The 16,649-nt window shown below is 38.3% G+C and overlaps 2 protein-coding genes and 1 pseudogene across 6 annotated transcripts; 1 reads left to right on the plus strand and 2 right to left on the minus strand.

The window, feature by feature from the left end:
- Nucleotides 1-652: 652 nt before the first annotated feature.
- On the minus strand, nt 653-1,649 carry LOC137946895 (ribosomal RNA small subunit methyltransferase, mitochondrial-like; annotated as a pseudogene).
- A 735-nt stretch (nt 1,650-2,384) lies between these two features.
- On the minus strand, nt 2,385-7,279 carry LOC137945970 (chromatin remodeling protein EBS-like). 4 transcript variants are annotated; one of them, XM_068792092.1, is made up of 5 exons: nt 7,165-7,279; nt 6,724-7,069; nt 5,336-5,404; nt 3,197-3,332; nt 2,385-2,771 (listed from the first exon to the last, which is right to left on the minus strand). In XM_068792092.1, the coding sequence occupies exons 1-5, from the start codon at nt 7,235-7,237 to the stop codon at nt 2,745-2,747; spliced, it is 651 nt and encodes a 216-aa protein (XP_068648193.1). In that variant the 5' UTR covers nt 7,238-7,279; the 3' UTR covers nt 2,385-2,744. The 4 variants fall into 4 exon arrangements, 2 of the variants coding, with proteins under 2 accessions (XP_068648193.1, XP_068648194.1); XR_011111038.1 differs by lacking the exon at nt 2,385-2,771 and adding an exon at nt 3,452-3,719 and having other exon boundaries at nt 3,244-3,332; XR_011111037.1 differs by lacking the exon at nt 2,385-2,771 and adding an exon at nt 3,452-3,753 and having other exon boundaries at nt 3,244-3,332.
- Nucleotides 7,280-9,268: 1,989 nt separating this feature from the next.
- On the plus strand, nt 9,269-14,649 carry LOC137946309 (protein RTE1-HOMOLOG). 2 transcript variants are annotated; one of them, XM_068792549.1, is made up of 3 exons: nt 9,269-9,419; nt 11,497-11,810; nt 14,244-14,649. In XM_068792549.1, exons 2-3 carry the CDS (start codon nt 11,544-11,546, stop codon nt 14,622-14,624), a joined length of 648 nt encoding a protein of 215 aa, XP_068648650.1. In that variant the 5' UTR covers nt 9,269-9,419; nt 11,497-11,543; the 3' UTR covers nt 14,625-14,649. The 2 variants fall into 2 exon arrangements, with proteins under 2 accessions (XP_068648650.1, XP_068648648.1); XM_068792547.1 differs by having other exon boundaries at nt 9,269-9,414.
- The last annotated feature ends 2,000 nt before the right edge of the window (nt 14,650-16,649 follow it).

The raw sequence follows: 16,649 nt of genomic DNA on the forward strand, positions 1-16,649 counted from the left end.
CGTTGCATCATCCTTTATCATGAGCCTCCCCTGGGTCCTCTCCATATTTACTGCTGCGCTCTGGTGTTTTACTTTCTTGGATCCATAGAACGACAAATTTCCCATTTAGAGTGCGTGCGGCTCGAAAATAGGTAAATTTAGTTCAATTTTTATTTTAGTTTGACTCCAGTTCAAACTTAAAATAAAATTAATTAGCTAAATTGTTAGCATAATTTTTTTTACAAAAATACATTTTACTCTAATTGTTCTTGTTAACTCTCCCTTTAATTGGTTGATAATCACTTTTATTTACTTCAAAGCTCAAAGACAAGATAGCATTACGTCACCTAAATTTTCAAAAAAATAGTATAAACACATTTTTATTGAATTGTTTGCTTTCTTTAATTGAGAAAACCATCTTTCAAGGTGGGTGAATTTACCTATCAATTCCCGATTTAATTAATTCATATTTTTTTTCCTTCAGTTGATTATCTCCCAAAATGATAGAGAAACCAGGGAGTTCGACGTGAGAATATTTGCTTAGGAGCAAATAGTAGCATGGATCTTGGAGGTTGGACGGTTGTCGATTCCATCTGTTCAATCACATAAATAAAAAAGGCATCAGAAATTCAGCAATGCTGAAGGGAAAATTGACCCTGAAAAAGCTTTGTGATTAACGATGAGTATGAAAATAAATTCCAGCTTCATTGAACAGAGAAATCAAATGCAACATCTCTTCAACAGAGACGCCGGCTCGTAAAACACCCACAGTCTTCTCTTTCAAGGATCTCACCTTCGTTACATGCGCACAATCTCCATCATGGTCATCGCCGTCATCTTCACCGTCGTAGTTCATTAGACAATCTTCGCGAGAGCTCCAACAGCTTTCTCTTCTGCTTAAACAAATGGCCTGACTCGAACGACTGAAGAATCAACTTTCGAACAGGGGACGAAGTCTCTCCTGCTGACGTCCAGTATAAATTCCACCGTGGCAACCAACTGCACGTTCATGGCCAAGCGGTTGAACTCCGAGCCGCAGGGCTTTGCCAGTAGCCAGCGGGCAAATTCCTTCTGAAGTAGAAGAGTGACACTTCGGAAGGAATGACCGCCAAAAAGAAGTTTGGCCACAAGAGATGAGTATATTCGTAAGGAATGTTGGCCACGCAGAGATCGAATTGGAGGAACTGAGTCCTCGTAGCGTCTTGACAGATAACCTGGAAGACACCCGGGACGTAAAAATTGTCACGCCAGGTGCAATCATTCTCGCAACATTACGAAAAACTCTATAAAAACAAGCACTCGGTACAGTAAAATGAGGCGGTCGTCGAGCTTGCAGTCGGTGACCCGATTGTGGAGAATGTCGACCATGAGTTTGTCGATCTCCACGGTGACCACCTTGTTGGCAACCTCCAGCAGCTTGAGCGTGAGGTTTTCGGTGCCCGGGCCGATTTCAAGGATGGTATCAGTCGGACGGATCTCGGCTTTACGGACGATGGCATCGAGAACTCGAGGATTGGTGAGAATATGTTGTCATCGGCTTTTGCAAACGCTTTTGACAGGAGTCCTCGTCTTCTACTGCAGCAAAACGGTTCGCTCCTCGGCTGTGTAAAAGGACAGAATTCCATCTGAATCCTCGGTTGCAGCTGAACGCCAAAGATTTTGCACGGCATATCATACTAAGATAGAGCTAGTGAATGACGGTCTGAAGTCTGCGAAGTTCACCAACACAGAGGTGGCCTTGCAGGACGACGGAGCCGGTGAGAAAGTGAGACTCTAAACTGGGTGAATGACGGAAGCGGGGGTTTCTTCTCCACGCCGTTAACGTAATCCTGAAATGCTGCGACGGACCTTTACGTTAACATGAGACCCTTTCGATATGCAGTTGGTAATACTCAACTGAACTGTTGAACTAAGTGCGAGGCTGAACTACAAACGAAAGAAGCTCGCAGGAAATGTTCAGTGACCAAAGACGAAGATGAATAAGGTCTTAGGAGGTCCAAAACCGGGAGCCAAATACATGGTTTTAACCATTGTCGTGTCTTTGCTGTGAACAAAATAACTGGCAACGAGCCGTGAAAATTTTCAGCGTTCATGGTCGTTTTCGGTCTCCCTCTTCAAAACCACTGCTTGAAACACTCGATACTCTTGTAAGAATTGGTGGACATTTCTCTTACGAAAGAAATTTCCAAATCGCTTGCATCTAACCTACGCAGTGCAGGATTGTAAGAAGATGCAGAATTTCTTTGAAATATTGAAGGATGGGCTTAATAGTAGTAACAACCAAGGGGAGCAGGGTGCAAAAGATACACAATTCAGGGTAAGTTGTCGATAGATCACCCTCTTAAATCTGAAAAGGTTAGAAAAAAGAAAAGACAAATTGTGATTTTATCTAACTTTCACTTCAATTGATCAGTTTAGCTATACACGATTGCCAGTTTCAGTATGGTTGAAAGACAAGTATTTGCAAACCATTAAAATTGGGTAAGGACTTTCAGGGCGTTTTCATGATACCATGACCCTTCAAACCCTAACTTCAACAAGTCAAGGAACACAAAACCTGATGCAAAAGCTATTTACAACATGAGCACCCCTTGACCAGAAAAACTTTGTCAAGGCACATGCTTAAACCTTGATCTGCAAGCACATCGGTCTATGCAGCTCTCTACAGAATTCCGTCCCAGTTTGGCCACTCTACTACATTCTTGCTGTTATTTTCATGCCTCCAACGAAGTTATTAGAAAGCGGCAATATTGACACTCAATATCTTACCTCCTCCTACGTTTATTGTCAACCTGAAAAACACGCAAAAATTATGAGCATCCCAAATATGATTCCGGCAGAGACATTTCATCTTAAATCCCACATCAAGAACACCCACCCATTCTCAGATGCAATACTTCTCCCCCTTCCCGACCCTCACTCCAGAAATAAAAAGGAATAAACAAAAAAAAAAATCTTGCCCCTTAATACTCATGCATACTTTTTCCTTCTGCTAAAAGCTGGTCCTTTTGGTTAGTTTAGATCAAGGTATTAAAACTTTTGACTTTTCACTAATACTTGGCTCCATTCAGCAGGTAGGTTTGTTGAATTTTGTCAACAGTATGAAACTGGCATGTCTATGAAGTTTCACCTCAGGAAATAAAATGAATAAGACATCCTGAACAACAGAGATTTGATACCAGAGGGAATATCTAAAATTCAAGTACCATGAACCTACCTTCACCTCTGGCTGTCTTTGAGCAGTCTGGGTATCAAGAGTCTTTTTCTCACCATGAGATGCACAAGTCTGACAGAAGAAGTGTTCAAGCCTTTTGGCTTCCGCTACTGTCATATTAATGCATGGGGGATGAAACCTGTAAAATAAAACAAGAAAGAATTGTGATTGTGGTATCATGATTGACAAGGTAGGCACTGAAAACCCACTAAGATCAATACAATGCCAAAAGAAGAGAGTATAGATGCAGCAGATTACATGATATAGTGACAACCTGATGTCCAGAGCCACAAGGAGATCTTAGACTTGAATCTTTTCCAAATACAGATATGCATTTATATTAATCAAACTTGAACTAGCCAGACCTTGAATACTGCAGCTATGATCACTAGAATCTAAAAGACCTCTGACCCGAAACACAGTAACGGTGATATCCATCTAAACCTACTGCAATAGCAAGCAACAAACTTCATGGAGTCTCACAGAGCAACCTAGGGCAGCATGAGAAACATAGGTAGCAATCCTTCTGCAGAATGTCAAAGTTGGAAGCATTGAGAAGACTGCATTCAGATTATATGAGTGAAGACGTAACAAGTAATTGCTGAATAGGTGACAACTCTTATCTAAATAATGATTAACAAGAGTTTCTCAAAGTACAAAATTGAAGCAAGGTAAAATGTTAGGATTCTCTGAACCCTAGGCACTTTCCAATACAAACTTCTTCAGAGCTATAACTAGTTCTCTTAATCATTCTGTTTGATTCAAATGAATGATGTTGGCCTCCAAGAGAAAAATAACAAATTGAATTGCTGTTTCAATGTGAACCATAAATACACATTATTTAAATGCTATACATGTATAAATTATTTGTCTCTCAATTACAATACTGTGGTTAGAAATGAACCAAATACAAAATAAGGAAAATTTTGGAGACTGTACACTACAAGCATGAATGAGAGGAGGCCTCTGATAGTGATAGGACCTTGATGCTGACATCAGTTGCAACCAACAAATACCAGCTTTTTCAGAGATTTCATCAAGTGGCGGGTCAAAAGTTCATCCAATAATCACTCAGGTAGCCAATAGAGTACACGAGCTCACTTTTCATGGCCAAGGATGCACCAAATAGCCAAACACAGAAATTGGGACATACATATGCCATCACAGTTTGTGGCTTCTAATTTTATATCTCAAAAGAAGTTATTCAGTTCAAATTCCAGCTAAGAAGCATTTTATTCATGGTATTGCAAAACTACTGCTAAACATTCAGCAATTTGTAAGTACCGGCCTTACATTTGTCTTGGAGAACATCTGGTTGGTTGTATGACATTTTCTTAGTGACACTGTTGTAAAATAAGAAACAGCAGAGTCCATTTTGAATCAATCAAATGGTGGTCAAGACTCGCTGAGTAACCCTCCCATTGATAAGAACTAAGTCAATAATGTATAGAGGAACATGCAAGGATATATGGATATCTCCTTCACTGTCGACTAGCATGCTTCTGGAATAAGTTTGGAATTGTCACTGAAAATTTAACAAGAAGATTTGGCCAGACAGAAAAAAGGCTAAAAGGGGAAACAGACAGAGAAGCATTTCCCAACACCCATTCCCATTAAAGAATTGGTGAGGAAATTAACCAATTACATAGATGCCTCATGCCACTGACATTTAGTTTTAAAAAAATCACCATTAGCATAATCAAGAATAGCAGCTATGGTGATTGTTTCTGCTGACACACAACTTTATGGGACTTAAAGGAAGTCAGGAAAAGGCAGTTCAATCACCAATCACCAATCCTACAAAATAAACAGGCATCCCCACCAAGTCAGTTAATTACAATGAACTATGCTAAGTGTGTTTAGCTTGATGTCAAAAAGAGTTTCCAACTGAATTAGTTAGCATCTCCAAAAACCATCTTAGCAATCCATTATGACTACCAGCATTCACGAGTCTTCAATTTTCCAATAAACTAGTAGAGTTCAAGAAGCACTTTTAAGACAAAGTTTAGCATAAAATCAGATAATTCTGCAATTGAACTTGGAGAAAACATGCCCCTAATCCAAATGTTATTGCTTGACATGCTTAAAATAGAATGATGGTAATGGGATACCAGTAAGCAGACAAATAACATCAAGACTCACCAATCATTGCAGCCTTCACACTGAATCATTAGGTCATCAGGATTGTAAGGCATCTCACACTTGCAATAGCTGCCACACGTAATCAAACAGTAAGCACCGAGGCCAATAATTAAAAGTAATACTAATAATTAGCAAATTACCAATATAGTTCGTCAATTATGAACAAATATACAAGCACACAAGCTTGATTAAAGCAAGTGAAAAAAATTATCTGTTAGAAACAGAAAGAAAAGAGCCTGATCAAACTTTCTTAGAGAAAATCCATGGAGCATCCACGAGGCCTATCACACACACTGTATCACCCATTTATGGAGATGAAGTAGACTGAGTCGCTGTAGTACTCATCACACTTTCTTCACTGAGAAATGGATAATATTTAAAACTACAAAATATCCTTCAATAACTGCTTCCATCTATTTGCATTAAAAAAAACTGCTTCTATTTATAGCACTTGCTCATAGATAAAAAAAAACACTTAGAAAGAGGTTTTTTATGTCCCCCTAACTAAATCTGCAGTCATCTCACAGTGTACTTCTACACCCAGGTTAGATCATAAGCAAACTATATTGAGATTAGTTAATTAGCACATTGGGATTTCTGTCATGTGTAAAAAAAAAAAAAATCATCTTTCAGAAATGTTCAGTGTAATTACAAAACTTTCAATAACTCCCCAAAGACTATGGAAATCATGGACAAAAGTTTCTCCATCAGTTTAACTAGCATCGAAAAGACAGCAGCAGGAGTGGGTGTGTGTGTGCATTGGGATTTCGGTTATGTCTAAAAAAAAAAAATACATCTTTCAGAAATGTTCAGTGTAAATTACAAAACTTTCAATAACTCCCAAAGACTAGAGAAATCATGGACAATAGTTTCTCCATTAGTTTACCTAGTATAGAAAAGATAGCAGAAGGTGTGTGTGTGTGTGTGTGTGTGCGCTGAAGGGGTGTGGGGGGAGAAAAACTAGTAGGTCTCTGTAACTCTAAGCCTCTCGCCCGCTTTTTCATTTCCCCGTTGCTGTCACAGCAACTAGAATGCATTTGAGCACGAAAATGACAACTTTCACCAGCAGGCAAGGGAAAGGACAAGAAAAATAATGACTTCCATTTTCTGCATGAAGAAAGGAACCAGTTACAGCCAGGAAATTTTCCTATACGTGCCCAATGAAAATACTCGCACTTGCTCTTAATCACAACCCACCGAAGTGATATGGTAATGGTACGACAGTATGTAGCACTTTAATCTGGATAAGAAAAAGAAAAGAAAACAGGAGCCAAGAAGAACGGTTCTACAATCTACTTAGAACCGCAACAAAAATTTAGATCAAAACTGTATAAAAATAAAGAAAAGGGGAATTAGTAACAAAGAAAACTCGAGGGAAGGTAACTTACACGGCAACTCTATCCGGATTAAAGCTCCCCGTGGCGGATTTGTATTCGAAGCGGCAGAAATAATCCTCGTTTCCGACAGCATCAAGTTTGGTATAACTCTTGAAAGTGTGAACAGTGCATTTTCCTTCGATGGTATCAGCACTCTGAACGTCATAGTGGTCGGAGAGGAATACCTCCTTGGCACCATGAAATTGACGACGTCCGCCTATGGACTCCTCGGGGCGATAATACCAACGGACTCTAACCTGCACGTTGCCTCCACGACCGTTGGACTCAATCTTCTCGATCTTGGCCACGTACGGGGGCTTCGATGAGTCGGCAGCCCGCATCAAAACGCAGTCACCGGCTGCGACAGAGGCATTGCGGGAAAGGAAGAAATGAATCGGGCTCGAAGAAAGAAGAATTTTTTTTGAGGTTTGGGGATTTCGGAGGGTTACTCACCTCTGATGATCTTGTTTGTGCCTTTGATGGTATAAGAATCTAAGGTTTTTCTCGGCAATCGGGGCTTCGCCATACGGGAGAGAAGAGGATGAGCAGCTTCATCGGCCAAAGACGGCTTTTCTAAACGTTGTAGTAGATATGCTCGTCTACTCCCTACATATATATATATGCTATTTATTTGTCCAGCGAAGGATGATGACACACACAGTAACGGAGACGAGAGGCTGTCCGCATCGGATCATCCTCACGCTACACGTGGCCACATGTTGTATTACGAATTCGAATTTCTATCCGCTTTCCAGAAAGAGCCTATCAAACTACTCTCACATTCACACGGATCACGCCTGGGGCCCGAGGTATTATTGTAAATTTCAGAAATAGAAAAACGGGTCAGCATCCATTAAATATGTACTGGCATGTTAACTATCATTATTTACATATAATATTTGAAAATATAAAGTGAATAATTAGCTTCTACTTATAATTATAAATATCCATTTAATTTTTAAGTACTCCCCGACGATTTCTCTCATTGATCCTCTCTTTCTCTCGCCGTCCCCAACCTCTCCCGCTCGAACAAGGCTTCCTAAGTTAGGTATACTCACCCACTTCATTCTGAAGGTTTTTGGAGGCTTCTTTCAGGGGTTCCAACACTTTCAAAACCTATGGTTGAGTAGCTCCCTTCTGATGCCGCTGAGCGCTTTATTCTTCCATGGCAGGGGCAAAAGTTTCCCCTCTTTACAGCATCTTCCCCTGAGAACAAACCTGGATTCCTGAAAAAGAGACGGTCCCTTTTTTCAATTTCTTAGCTCCTCAAAAGGCTCAAAGACAAGAAGCAGCAGCACCTCCATGAAATGACAAGTCTATCCCTATTACAGCAAATGTCTCCCTTTGCCGAGTTCTGCATGGTACTAGCCGATGGTGGTGCCAATCAGTGGCGGAAAACGGTGTTCTTATAATCGAAATTTTGTTTTATTTTTATATATTTAATTAATAAATAATTTAATTAATTAATTATTATTTTTTTTTTGTAAGTTCAAATCTATCTTAGTTTATTAATAAAAAAATTAAGTACAACTATAGTAAGAGTTAATAGACTAACTTTATATAACTATTTGATATTTATATATTACAAGATTACAATTTTAATATTATAAAAGTAAATATTTATTTAATTTTTATATTTAATGTATTTTATTAATTAACTAAGTTTAATTTAATTTTCTAAGTATTTAGTAATTCATCACAAATTAAAATCTATCTTTTAGTTAATTAATAAAAAAGTTAAGTAAACATTATAAAAGTTAGATCTATTAAAAAAAATTATGTACTTTCCATTGTGTGTACTAACATAAACAAATACTTTACAATGCATACACTAACACAAATAAGTAATTCACTTTCATTTTCTACATCACCTACAAAGTACAATACTTCCTCTAAACAACTAAATATAAATAAAAAATTAATATAATTAAAACATATTTTAATTGAAACTCTTATGTGAGATCTTATTCCATAATAATTCTAGATGTAAGACTTTTTATTGTGAAAGTTTTATAAGTCTCTTTCATATTTGATCTTTAATGGGGTTCTTGAGCCTAATTTGGGTAAGTTTAGTATAAAACCTAGTATTAGGTCAAAACCTTGTTAATTAGGCCAAGTTTCTCAATCCATTTGGTGAATGACAAAAATGACCTAATTAATTAAGTTATTACCCTTTTCTTTTCATAAAAAATAAAGAGGGTGAGTGAAAAGCAATATTGAAACATAGAGTATTTAAGAAGCAATTATAATTAACTGCTAACCCTAAATATTTATATAAATTTAAAAATAATACTTAATTAAAAAAATTATAAGATCCAAAAGTATAATCTTTAAGACATAATATTAAAACCAAAAAATAAAGAGGATGGTCCAATATGAAAAACATTTGGTATAAAACATGTAAAACGTTATCTCAGCCGTTCCATAGGTCAATGGCTTATATTAACCATCCAATCACGGAATTACTTTTCGTATTGCTAAAAATAAGACTAAAAATGTTTTTTATTTATCATTTTCGAGTTCAGCTGTACTTGCAAATATCTCTTGGATTCCCGTCACTAACAATTGATTTGTGGCACGTGCATAATCCGCCAGATCCTTCGTCTCTGCGTTGCATCCCGATCTCCAGAGCCGAGAGGAGCCAATTTCTGCCAAACTTTGCTTGAATCTGCAAGTCTTATTCCTCTCTCTTCCTCTCCAAAGGTACGGTAAGAAGACAACCTCTTTGTTTGTACTTCTTCCATTCAGGATATTTCTCTGACTAGCGCTTAAATGTTGAAGTGTTATCTAAAAACACAACGATAAGATTCCTGAAGGTTGGTTTAGGGAGCCTACCTCTCGATTACGATTCAGATGAAGCTTAGGTTGTTTGATTTTATTCGAGTTGTCTCCGTTGGTTACCGGATTGATGGTTTGATTTCTGCATAGTGAATAATTCCTACTGAAATTTCGATTCAGACAATGTCAGTTAAAAAATGTTTGAGAATCGGAGGCTGTGGGAATATTTTGTTCCTTTTATGCCTGTATTATCCTGAGTCTTTGATTGATTGTTTAAGTTCCCGCTTGAAATGTTATTGCTTTTACCCCCTATATTTTACTTTATATACAGCAAGGACTAAGGATTGTTAAGACCGGAGGTAGCTGCTCAACTAACAATGTCATGGAAGTTCGTTCCAGAGTTTTATAGAAAGAGTTTCAGAAATTCGCTTGAAGGGGGAATGAGTTTTAAAGTAAACTGGAGGGTGGAAGGAAGTGAGAAGTGCAAAAAATGATTTTCCAATTCGTGAAAGGAATCTTTCACAGACTGAATCTTTTACAGTTCTTCTCAATAATTTTTGTTTTGGTGCAAGCTTTTATGGCTATTCTACTAGTTTCTCTGCCTTAGTGAGACTTGAAATCAATACCTCCCACTGGAAAGCCTCCCATGTGGCCATTGAGCTAGAACCCGATCCACTTAAATATTTCATTTTAATATTAGAAGAGCTCATAAGTGTAGATGATATTTTATCATTTTAGTGGCAGTCTACTTTTGTGCTTTTGACATTGATCTTGGAAAAATGTTTTCTGCTTTTAAGTCACTGAAAATGTAAAAATCTCTTTTTTCTAGGTTGTTTTCTTTTTGTTTGGTTTGTTTTCCTTCCTCCTCGGGGCTCCTAATCCCTATTTGTATTCCCTTCTCTCTCTCTCTGTTTTTTTTTTTGAAATGTCCCTTCTCTCTCTCTTAATTAACTTGCCATATTCAGGAAAAAGTATAAGGCATCTTTTGTACAGAGGCTAAATTACAAATTGCAGTCTGATATTTGTTACAGCACCGCAGATTCTTCATGGAAAAGACTTGAACCCAATATCTCACTGTAAGGGGCCTTCACTGTGGCATTTGAGCCAATGACTCAATCCATAGATAAGGAATTACTAATAAGAGTTATACAAAATTAGGTCTAATAATTTACAAAGGCATAGTACTTTATTCAGGCACAAGGAGAACAAATTAAGCGTAATTGTCTTTTACAAACATGATATAAAATTTATTAATCATTTTTTTCTTGTAAGAATGAATAACCTCATTTCTTTATTCTTAGTTAAGTATATATCAACTTTTTGCAGTTGTTTTACTTCTAGTGAAGTCTGCTGAATTCACCAAGTGTCATTTGTGTCTGAGAGTTTATCCAGAAGTCTAAAAGTTGTTGCTAATTAATTTTTTTGAAATATTTATTGTCTCAAGTGGCACAGCAACTTGGAAATCCCGGTTTCATGTTATAAGTCCATTGTATAAAAGCCGGACTTCATGTCCAACTGTTGTCCATTAACTTCTAAGGAATATATCATATGACTCTAGATAATTTAGTTGTGTAAATTTCTTGTCTTAGGCAGATCCACAAAGCTTCGTAGTCTTCCATATTCTTGTGTATTTGTTCTTTGCTTTGCAAAAAATCTGGTTCATTTGGTATTCACGAGGCAGGAAAGGCAATGATTGTTTATTTAACAGTTGACCTAATTCTAAACATGAGTTGAGTCTCTGGTTTCTAGGCCAGAACCCATTATATTGAGTGGTTCTCATTGAAGTTCTCTCATAAAAGCAAAACCAAATGTTTGAATTTGCTAATGCTTGTTAAAGCTAGTTTCAGCTGACTCCCTAGTTCTCTGGAACCAATCCTTATATGAATAACTCATTGTGCCTGCTTTTTCTTCTGTCTTTTAACCCATATTTAAGAGCTGCAATAAAGTAATGGCATGAAATTATACTGAAATGTTTCAGAATTTGTTGCATGTTCTTGTTTTGCACAGGTTGCTGAAACTTAATCTGAGGGTGTATGTAAAGCTGTAGAGAGGTTATGGATTCAGCAGCAGCTATTGATTGTCGGCTGGTACTGGACAGAAATTCCTTGCCTGATGAAATTGATCCTAAAAGAGCCCGATTTCCTTGCTGCATTGTTTGGACCCCTTTGCCTGTGCTTTCCTGGTTCATTCCCTTTATTGGTCATATTGGCATATGCAGAGAAGATGGGGTCATCTTGGATTTTGCTGGTCCCAACTTTGTTTGTGTTGACAACTTTGCATTTGGAGCAACTGCTCAATACATCCAAATAAGAAAAGAGCAAGTAAGTTGACTTTGTTTGTTAATTATTAAACTGAGAATTATTTAAGCTATATATTTTTAAACAGTGAGATTAATATTAAGAGAAAAGGGAAAATACGAAGAGCTTCCCCTCTACAACCTGTAGCGGGGGGGGGGGGGGGGGGGGGGGGTGTTTACTAAAGAAATACATAAAAAGATAATGGGACAGTAATAGTCATGAGACACTAATAGTCCCAAGAAACTTATTTCTACTAAAATGTATTTTCAATTTCTTCAAGAGCCATGAGGAAGGAGAGTTTAAGGATTTTTTTTTTTTCACTTTATGATCTCGCACGTGCGAAATCATCTTCGCATGGGGGGGGGGGGTCTGGTTTTCCGCCGAGACAACGCAGAGGGAAGGGGGTTACGGCGCCGGCAAGGACCTGTCGTCGGGGATGACGGCTGCGACGGAAACAGAGGCGAAGGCGAGGGGAGGAAGAAATCAAACAGATGGCTACAGAGGCGGTCGACGACAGCTGTCAACGGCGACAACAACTGATGGGAGGGGCTCGGCGGTGACGAGGGGAGGAAGAATTTCCCCCCTCGCTCCTGCTCCCGGTTCCGACTCGGCCCGTTAACGAGCCGGCTCACGACCCGTTGAGCCGAACCTGGTTTTGGTCGAGCTCGGCTCAAAATCCAGGGATACCGAGTCGGCTCGGTTCGAAGCCAACCCTTCCCTTGAGATTGAGATCCACTCATGATGGTGTGAACTCTCAAGCTAGGGCCTCCAAGACTCTAGGTCAATGAAGATCTCACCTGTGCTTCCATCACGTGAATCCAACACCTTTCAGACTTCTTTTCATGCTCCAGATTTAGGGGCCAAACAGTTGTTCTCAAGGTATTTCATGTTGGGTGGATATGCAAGGTTCCAGGTCTATTGGATTCAGATTAAGATGTCCTCTGCTCTCAGGTTAGGGTTGGTCACTATGTCATATAGGCAAGTTTTCAAGGTTTCTTGGCATTGGAGAAAAAATGTCTGGCTAATATGAATGATTGGGTGTTTGGATACTGGGTTTTGTGGGGAGAGGAATAATTGTTGAAGGGTGATTACTGCTGAGGTTGATTTGATGTCTGCGAAGGGGGGTTGGGGTTTGGAGGGTGGGTGGTGGCTGGAGTTTGGGATGGGGGTATGTCTGAGGTGGGCATAAGAGCTGGGATGTGGGGTGGAGGGATTGGGGTTGTGAGAGAGGTGGGAACGTTTGGGTGATGGGCTAAGAGGGTGTCAAGGGGTAGAGCAAATTGATAGAGAAGGCAATTAGAGCCTTGCAAAAAGCGTCCGATTGAAACCATCGTGTGCATACTTTGGAATGTCCACTGCTGCCAGGAGTTGCCCAGCTTGATTTCCCAATACTGGGCACAGTTCTCCTTTACAACTCTCCACCACTGTGAGCCAGTACAGGGAGTTCCTTCTCTAGATTTCCTTTTTTCCTTTTATCCGATCCAAGCATTCCACCACTTTCTTGAATTGGGAGATGAGGCTAGTGATACCTCTCCCCTGAGATTCGGATGGATAAGTTTCTCAATCTGGTCCTCGTGGAGATCTCGAGTGCAGGCTACCGTCTCTTTAGCACTACTCCATGTATAGATGGGTGCTGTTACGGTGGTAGGCCAATATGAGGCAAGTCACCTTGGCTTTTTCGATCTCTCTTGTATCCGGTTCCCTGGCTCTGTCTTCTCTTCCTGGTCACTGTCCTCCATCCTTCTTCATCTTCTTCACCATTCGTCAGGTTCTGTGCTCCACGTGAGTCCATCGCTCACATGGTGGTTGATTCCGTCGTTCGCCCGTCTTTCGTTGTCTCATCCATGTGTTAAAATTGAGCAATTTTTTTTTCTCTCTCACTCTCTCTCTTCTTCTTCTTCTTCTTCTTCTTCCTCTTTTTTTTTTTTTTTTTTTTAATACCTGTGTCTGTCTATGTTGTTATCTGCAGTAGAATTGTTTAAGATTTATTTGTTCATCTCCTTGAATCTGTCTAACTACCATCCTAGACGGTTGGATACCATGTAGAGCAAATTTGCTGAGAGTCCCTTCAGTTTGTTACATAAATGGCAATAATTCATATTTAAGTAGGAGTTGTGTGATAAATCATTTGTTTTAAAGGATTCTTTCTTCTGGTGGTTATCAGTGGTACTTGTGAGCAAGCAAACATGGCAAGCCTCTGTGGTCTTAAAATGGTTAGAGAAATATATATAAATGCTGCACACATGGATCTTGATTTTCAGTGTTTCTTTCTTTCTTTCTTTTTAGCCTTTTTATCACTATGGATTTGTAGCTGGACCCCCCTGAGCCTAGTGAGGCTTGAAACCAGGATCTCATTATGGAAAATCCCCCATGATACGACTGAGCCACAACCAATTTGTGATGTTCATTTATCTCATTATTTTTTTGAGTATATTAATTATGTTTTTCTTCATGCAGTGTCTCTTGTTTACTGAACCTGATAAAGATATGAGTTGGGATGATGCTGTCCGAAAGTGCACTCAAGAGTTCCAGCACAAAGCTTACAACCTTTTCACTTGCAACTGCCATTCGTTTGTTGCCAATAATCTGAACAGATTGTGTTATGGTGGATACAACAGGTGGAATGTGGTGAATTTGGCTGCTCTCGTTTTCCTCAAGGGCCGTTGGGTAAACAAAACTGCTATCATGAAATCTTATTTACCATTTATTTTAGTATTTTCTCTGGGAATTTTGTTGGGTGGCTTGACCTTTTTGATTGGCCTGGCTGCTTTTTCATTTGTGTTGGTTTGTTGGTTCATTGTGGGTACTTATTGTCTGAAGAATCTTATCCAGCTTTAATCTACCGAAGACATCTTGGTGGTTTTTACTGGTATCCGTGTCAAATGTGAAGCTACTGAGCTTGAAACTCAACTTAATATGCCTAGTCGTGATGTTCTGCTGCACCATTCTTGATCTTTTACTTCTTAGAAACTTACTTTTAACTGTCTTCATCACTGGATGATCTTGCCATTCCCATTTGGTCATACAGTGATGTGCCAAAGAAAATCCTAAAAAGGGTTTTGGGGTCAGTGGGTGCCACCCCTCCCTCCCACTGGGGGAAAGTGGCAAATGCATGGGGAGAAAAGACGATTCTTTTTTTTCTTTGACTTGATATAGGGTAGATGCAGATTATCTAAAGTACTTTGCAGCTATGTCGTTTTTACTACAGATCCTTGCTTTTGATAGGTGCTAGGTGAAGTTAGGGTTGAAATTTCGGTGTTCTGAAGCGAGTTGTATAGATCACAGGTGGGTCTTTTTCAACACAAGTTGATGTGGAGTTATTCAATTGATTCATTGAGGTGGTGGAATGATTTCATTTGGATTTTATTCAATTGATTGGTTATGCGGGTCGATGATTTGATTTGGATTTTATCCAAATCCAAATCCAATTCAAACCCAAATCATTAACTTACTGGATATTCCAGAAACATCCAACAAGCTATTGGATACTTATTGGACATCCGATAAACTTAATTGTATTCTTATTGGAACCCGTTAAGAAATTCAATGAATTCTACAAATTTTATTTAAATTATTAAAATGGTTATAAATAAGTTAAATTATCTAATTACGTTACAAAAGTATAAATTATAAAAAAATATTTTAAATTACAAAAAAGTTATAGAAATAATCTAAAAAACGAAAATCATCTAAAGTAAAAAAAAAAAACTTAAATTAAAAAATATACAAATACATAAAAAATTACTTAAATTTTCACATGGTGGGAGGGAGGGCTAGTTTTAATCTCTGTTCTTCCTCACTTTTAACTGGAGAGTCATTTAAGGAATTACAGACACATGTAAAGGGGTATTCTTTCTAAAGGCAGTCTTACAAACATTTTTAGTCTTTTGAGCTCCTTTTTGAACATGGAGGAGCCAATTCCTGGGTTTACATCCGGTGCTTATTCTGGACTTAGATCTGAAATAACTCATTTTTTTTAGGTTTCCCAATAAAGGAGTATGCCCTGGAAATAGTAAATCAAACTTTTCTGAAAATTGAGCACTTGTAGATTGAGTTATTTGAATATTTTTTGTCTCACAGGGAAAAAGGAGAAAAAGAAGCAAATACTGGCCTCAGTTACACAGTTCATGTTGTAGAGAGACTAACTTGCTTCTTAGACCTACCCATTACATCCAAAGAAAATGCATAAGCCAATTTGTCTCATTTAGCAAGTAGGTGAGCATCAAATAGAACACTGACTAGCAAATAAGTATAAAATGAGCTACAAGATTGGTGCAGCCAACTTGGTCTTAGAACTTTTGTGCAGCCAGTAGTTTTTGAAACAGGAACCAAGAACTTACATTTTAAGCAACTATGACCACTAATGGAGATTTGAGGCTATTCAATTATATTTTTCTAGCATAAATTACCTGCTATAGAAAAAAAAGCAAAAAAAAGAGCCCTCAAAATTCCTTTTCTTTGAAAAAGGTCAATGGGCAAACGATCAAACATCTACTTTTAGAAATGAACCAATAATTTAAGATCTTTGCCAATTTGGAAACTAATGCCTCTATAATTTCACCCATGAGCTTTAGTCCTTTCTACAAACGATAATTTTTTTATGGAAGGAATAAAATAGACAGCAAAAATAAATTTAATAATTATTCACCATCGAGTAAAAGACCTTGACAACACAAGCTCAAGGGGATGAAACTTTATCCTCTCCACTTCAACATTTTTCTACTACCACACTTCTCAATAAGCAAATCTAGGATGAGGCCACAAGTAGGGGTGGCACTAAGTCAAATTGACTTGCAAATCGTTTGAGTTTGACTTGAAAAAAGCTCAGCTCAGTTCAGTTTTTACTTGAGTTCGGTTCAAGCT

The sequence above is a fragment of the Aristolochia californica genome, unplaced genomic scaffold (assembly GCF_029961685.1).
Source record: "Aristolochia californica isolate CCGP_79_NKW_82.1479 unplaced genomic scaffold, dmAriCali1.0.hap1 SCAF_12, whole genome shotgun sequence".
Lineage (NCBI taxonomy): Eukaryota > Viridiplantae > Streptophyta > Magnoliopsida > Piperales > Aristolochiaceae > Aristolochia > Aristolochia californica.

Coding starts and splice junctions, on each gene's coding strand:
- LOC137945970 (XM_068792092.1), bottom strand. CDS start 7,237: ATGGCGAAGCCCCGATTGCCGAGAAAAACCTTAGATTCTTATACCATC. Junction 7,070..7,164: donor CACAAACAAGATCATCAGAG/GTGAGTAACCCT, acceptor CCTCTGTCGCAG/CCGGTGACTGCGTTTTGATG. Junction 3,333..5,335: donor TGTGAAGGCTGCAATGATTG/GTGAGTCTTGAT, acceptor TTTATTTTACAG/GTTTCATCCCCCATGCATTA.
- LOC137946309 (XM_068792549.1), top strand. CDS start 11,544: ATGGATTCAGCAGCAGCTATTGATTGTCGGCTGGTACTGGACAGAAAT. Junction 11,811..14,243: donor TCCAAATAAGAAAAGAGCAA/GTAAGTTGACTT, acceptor TTCTTCATGCAG/TGTCTCTTGTTTACTGAACC.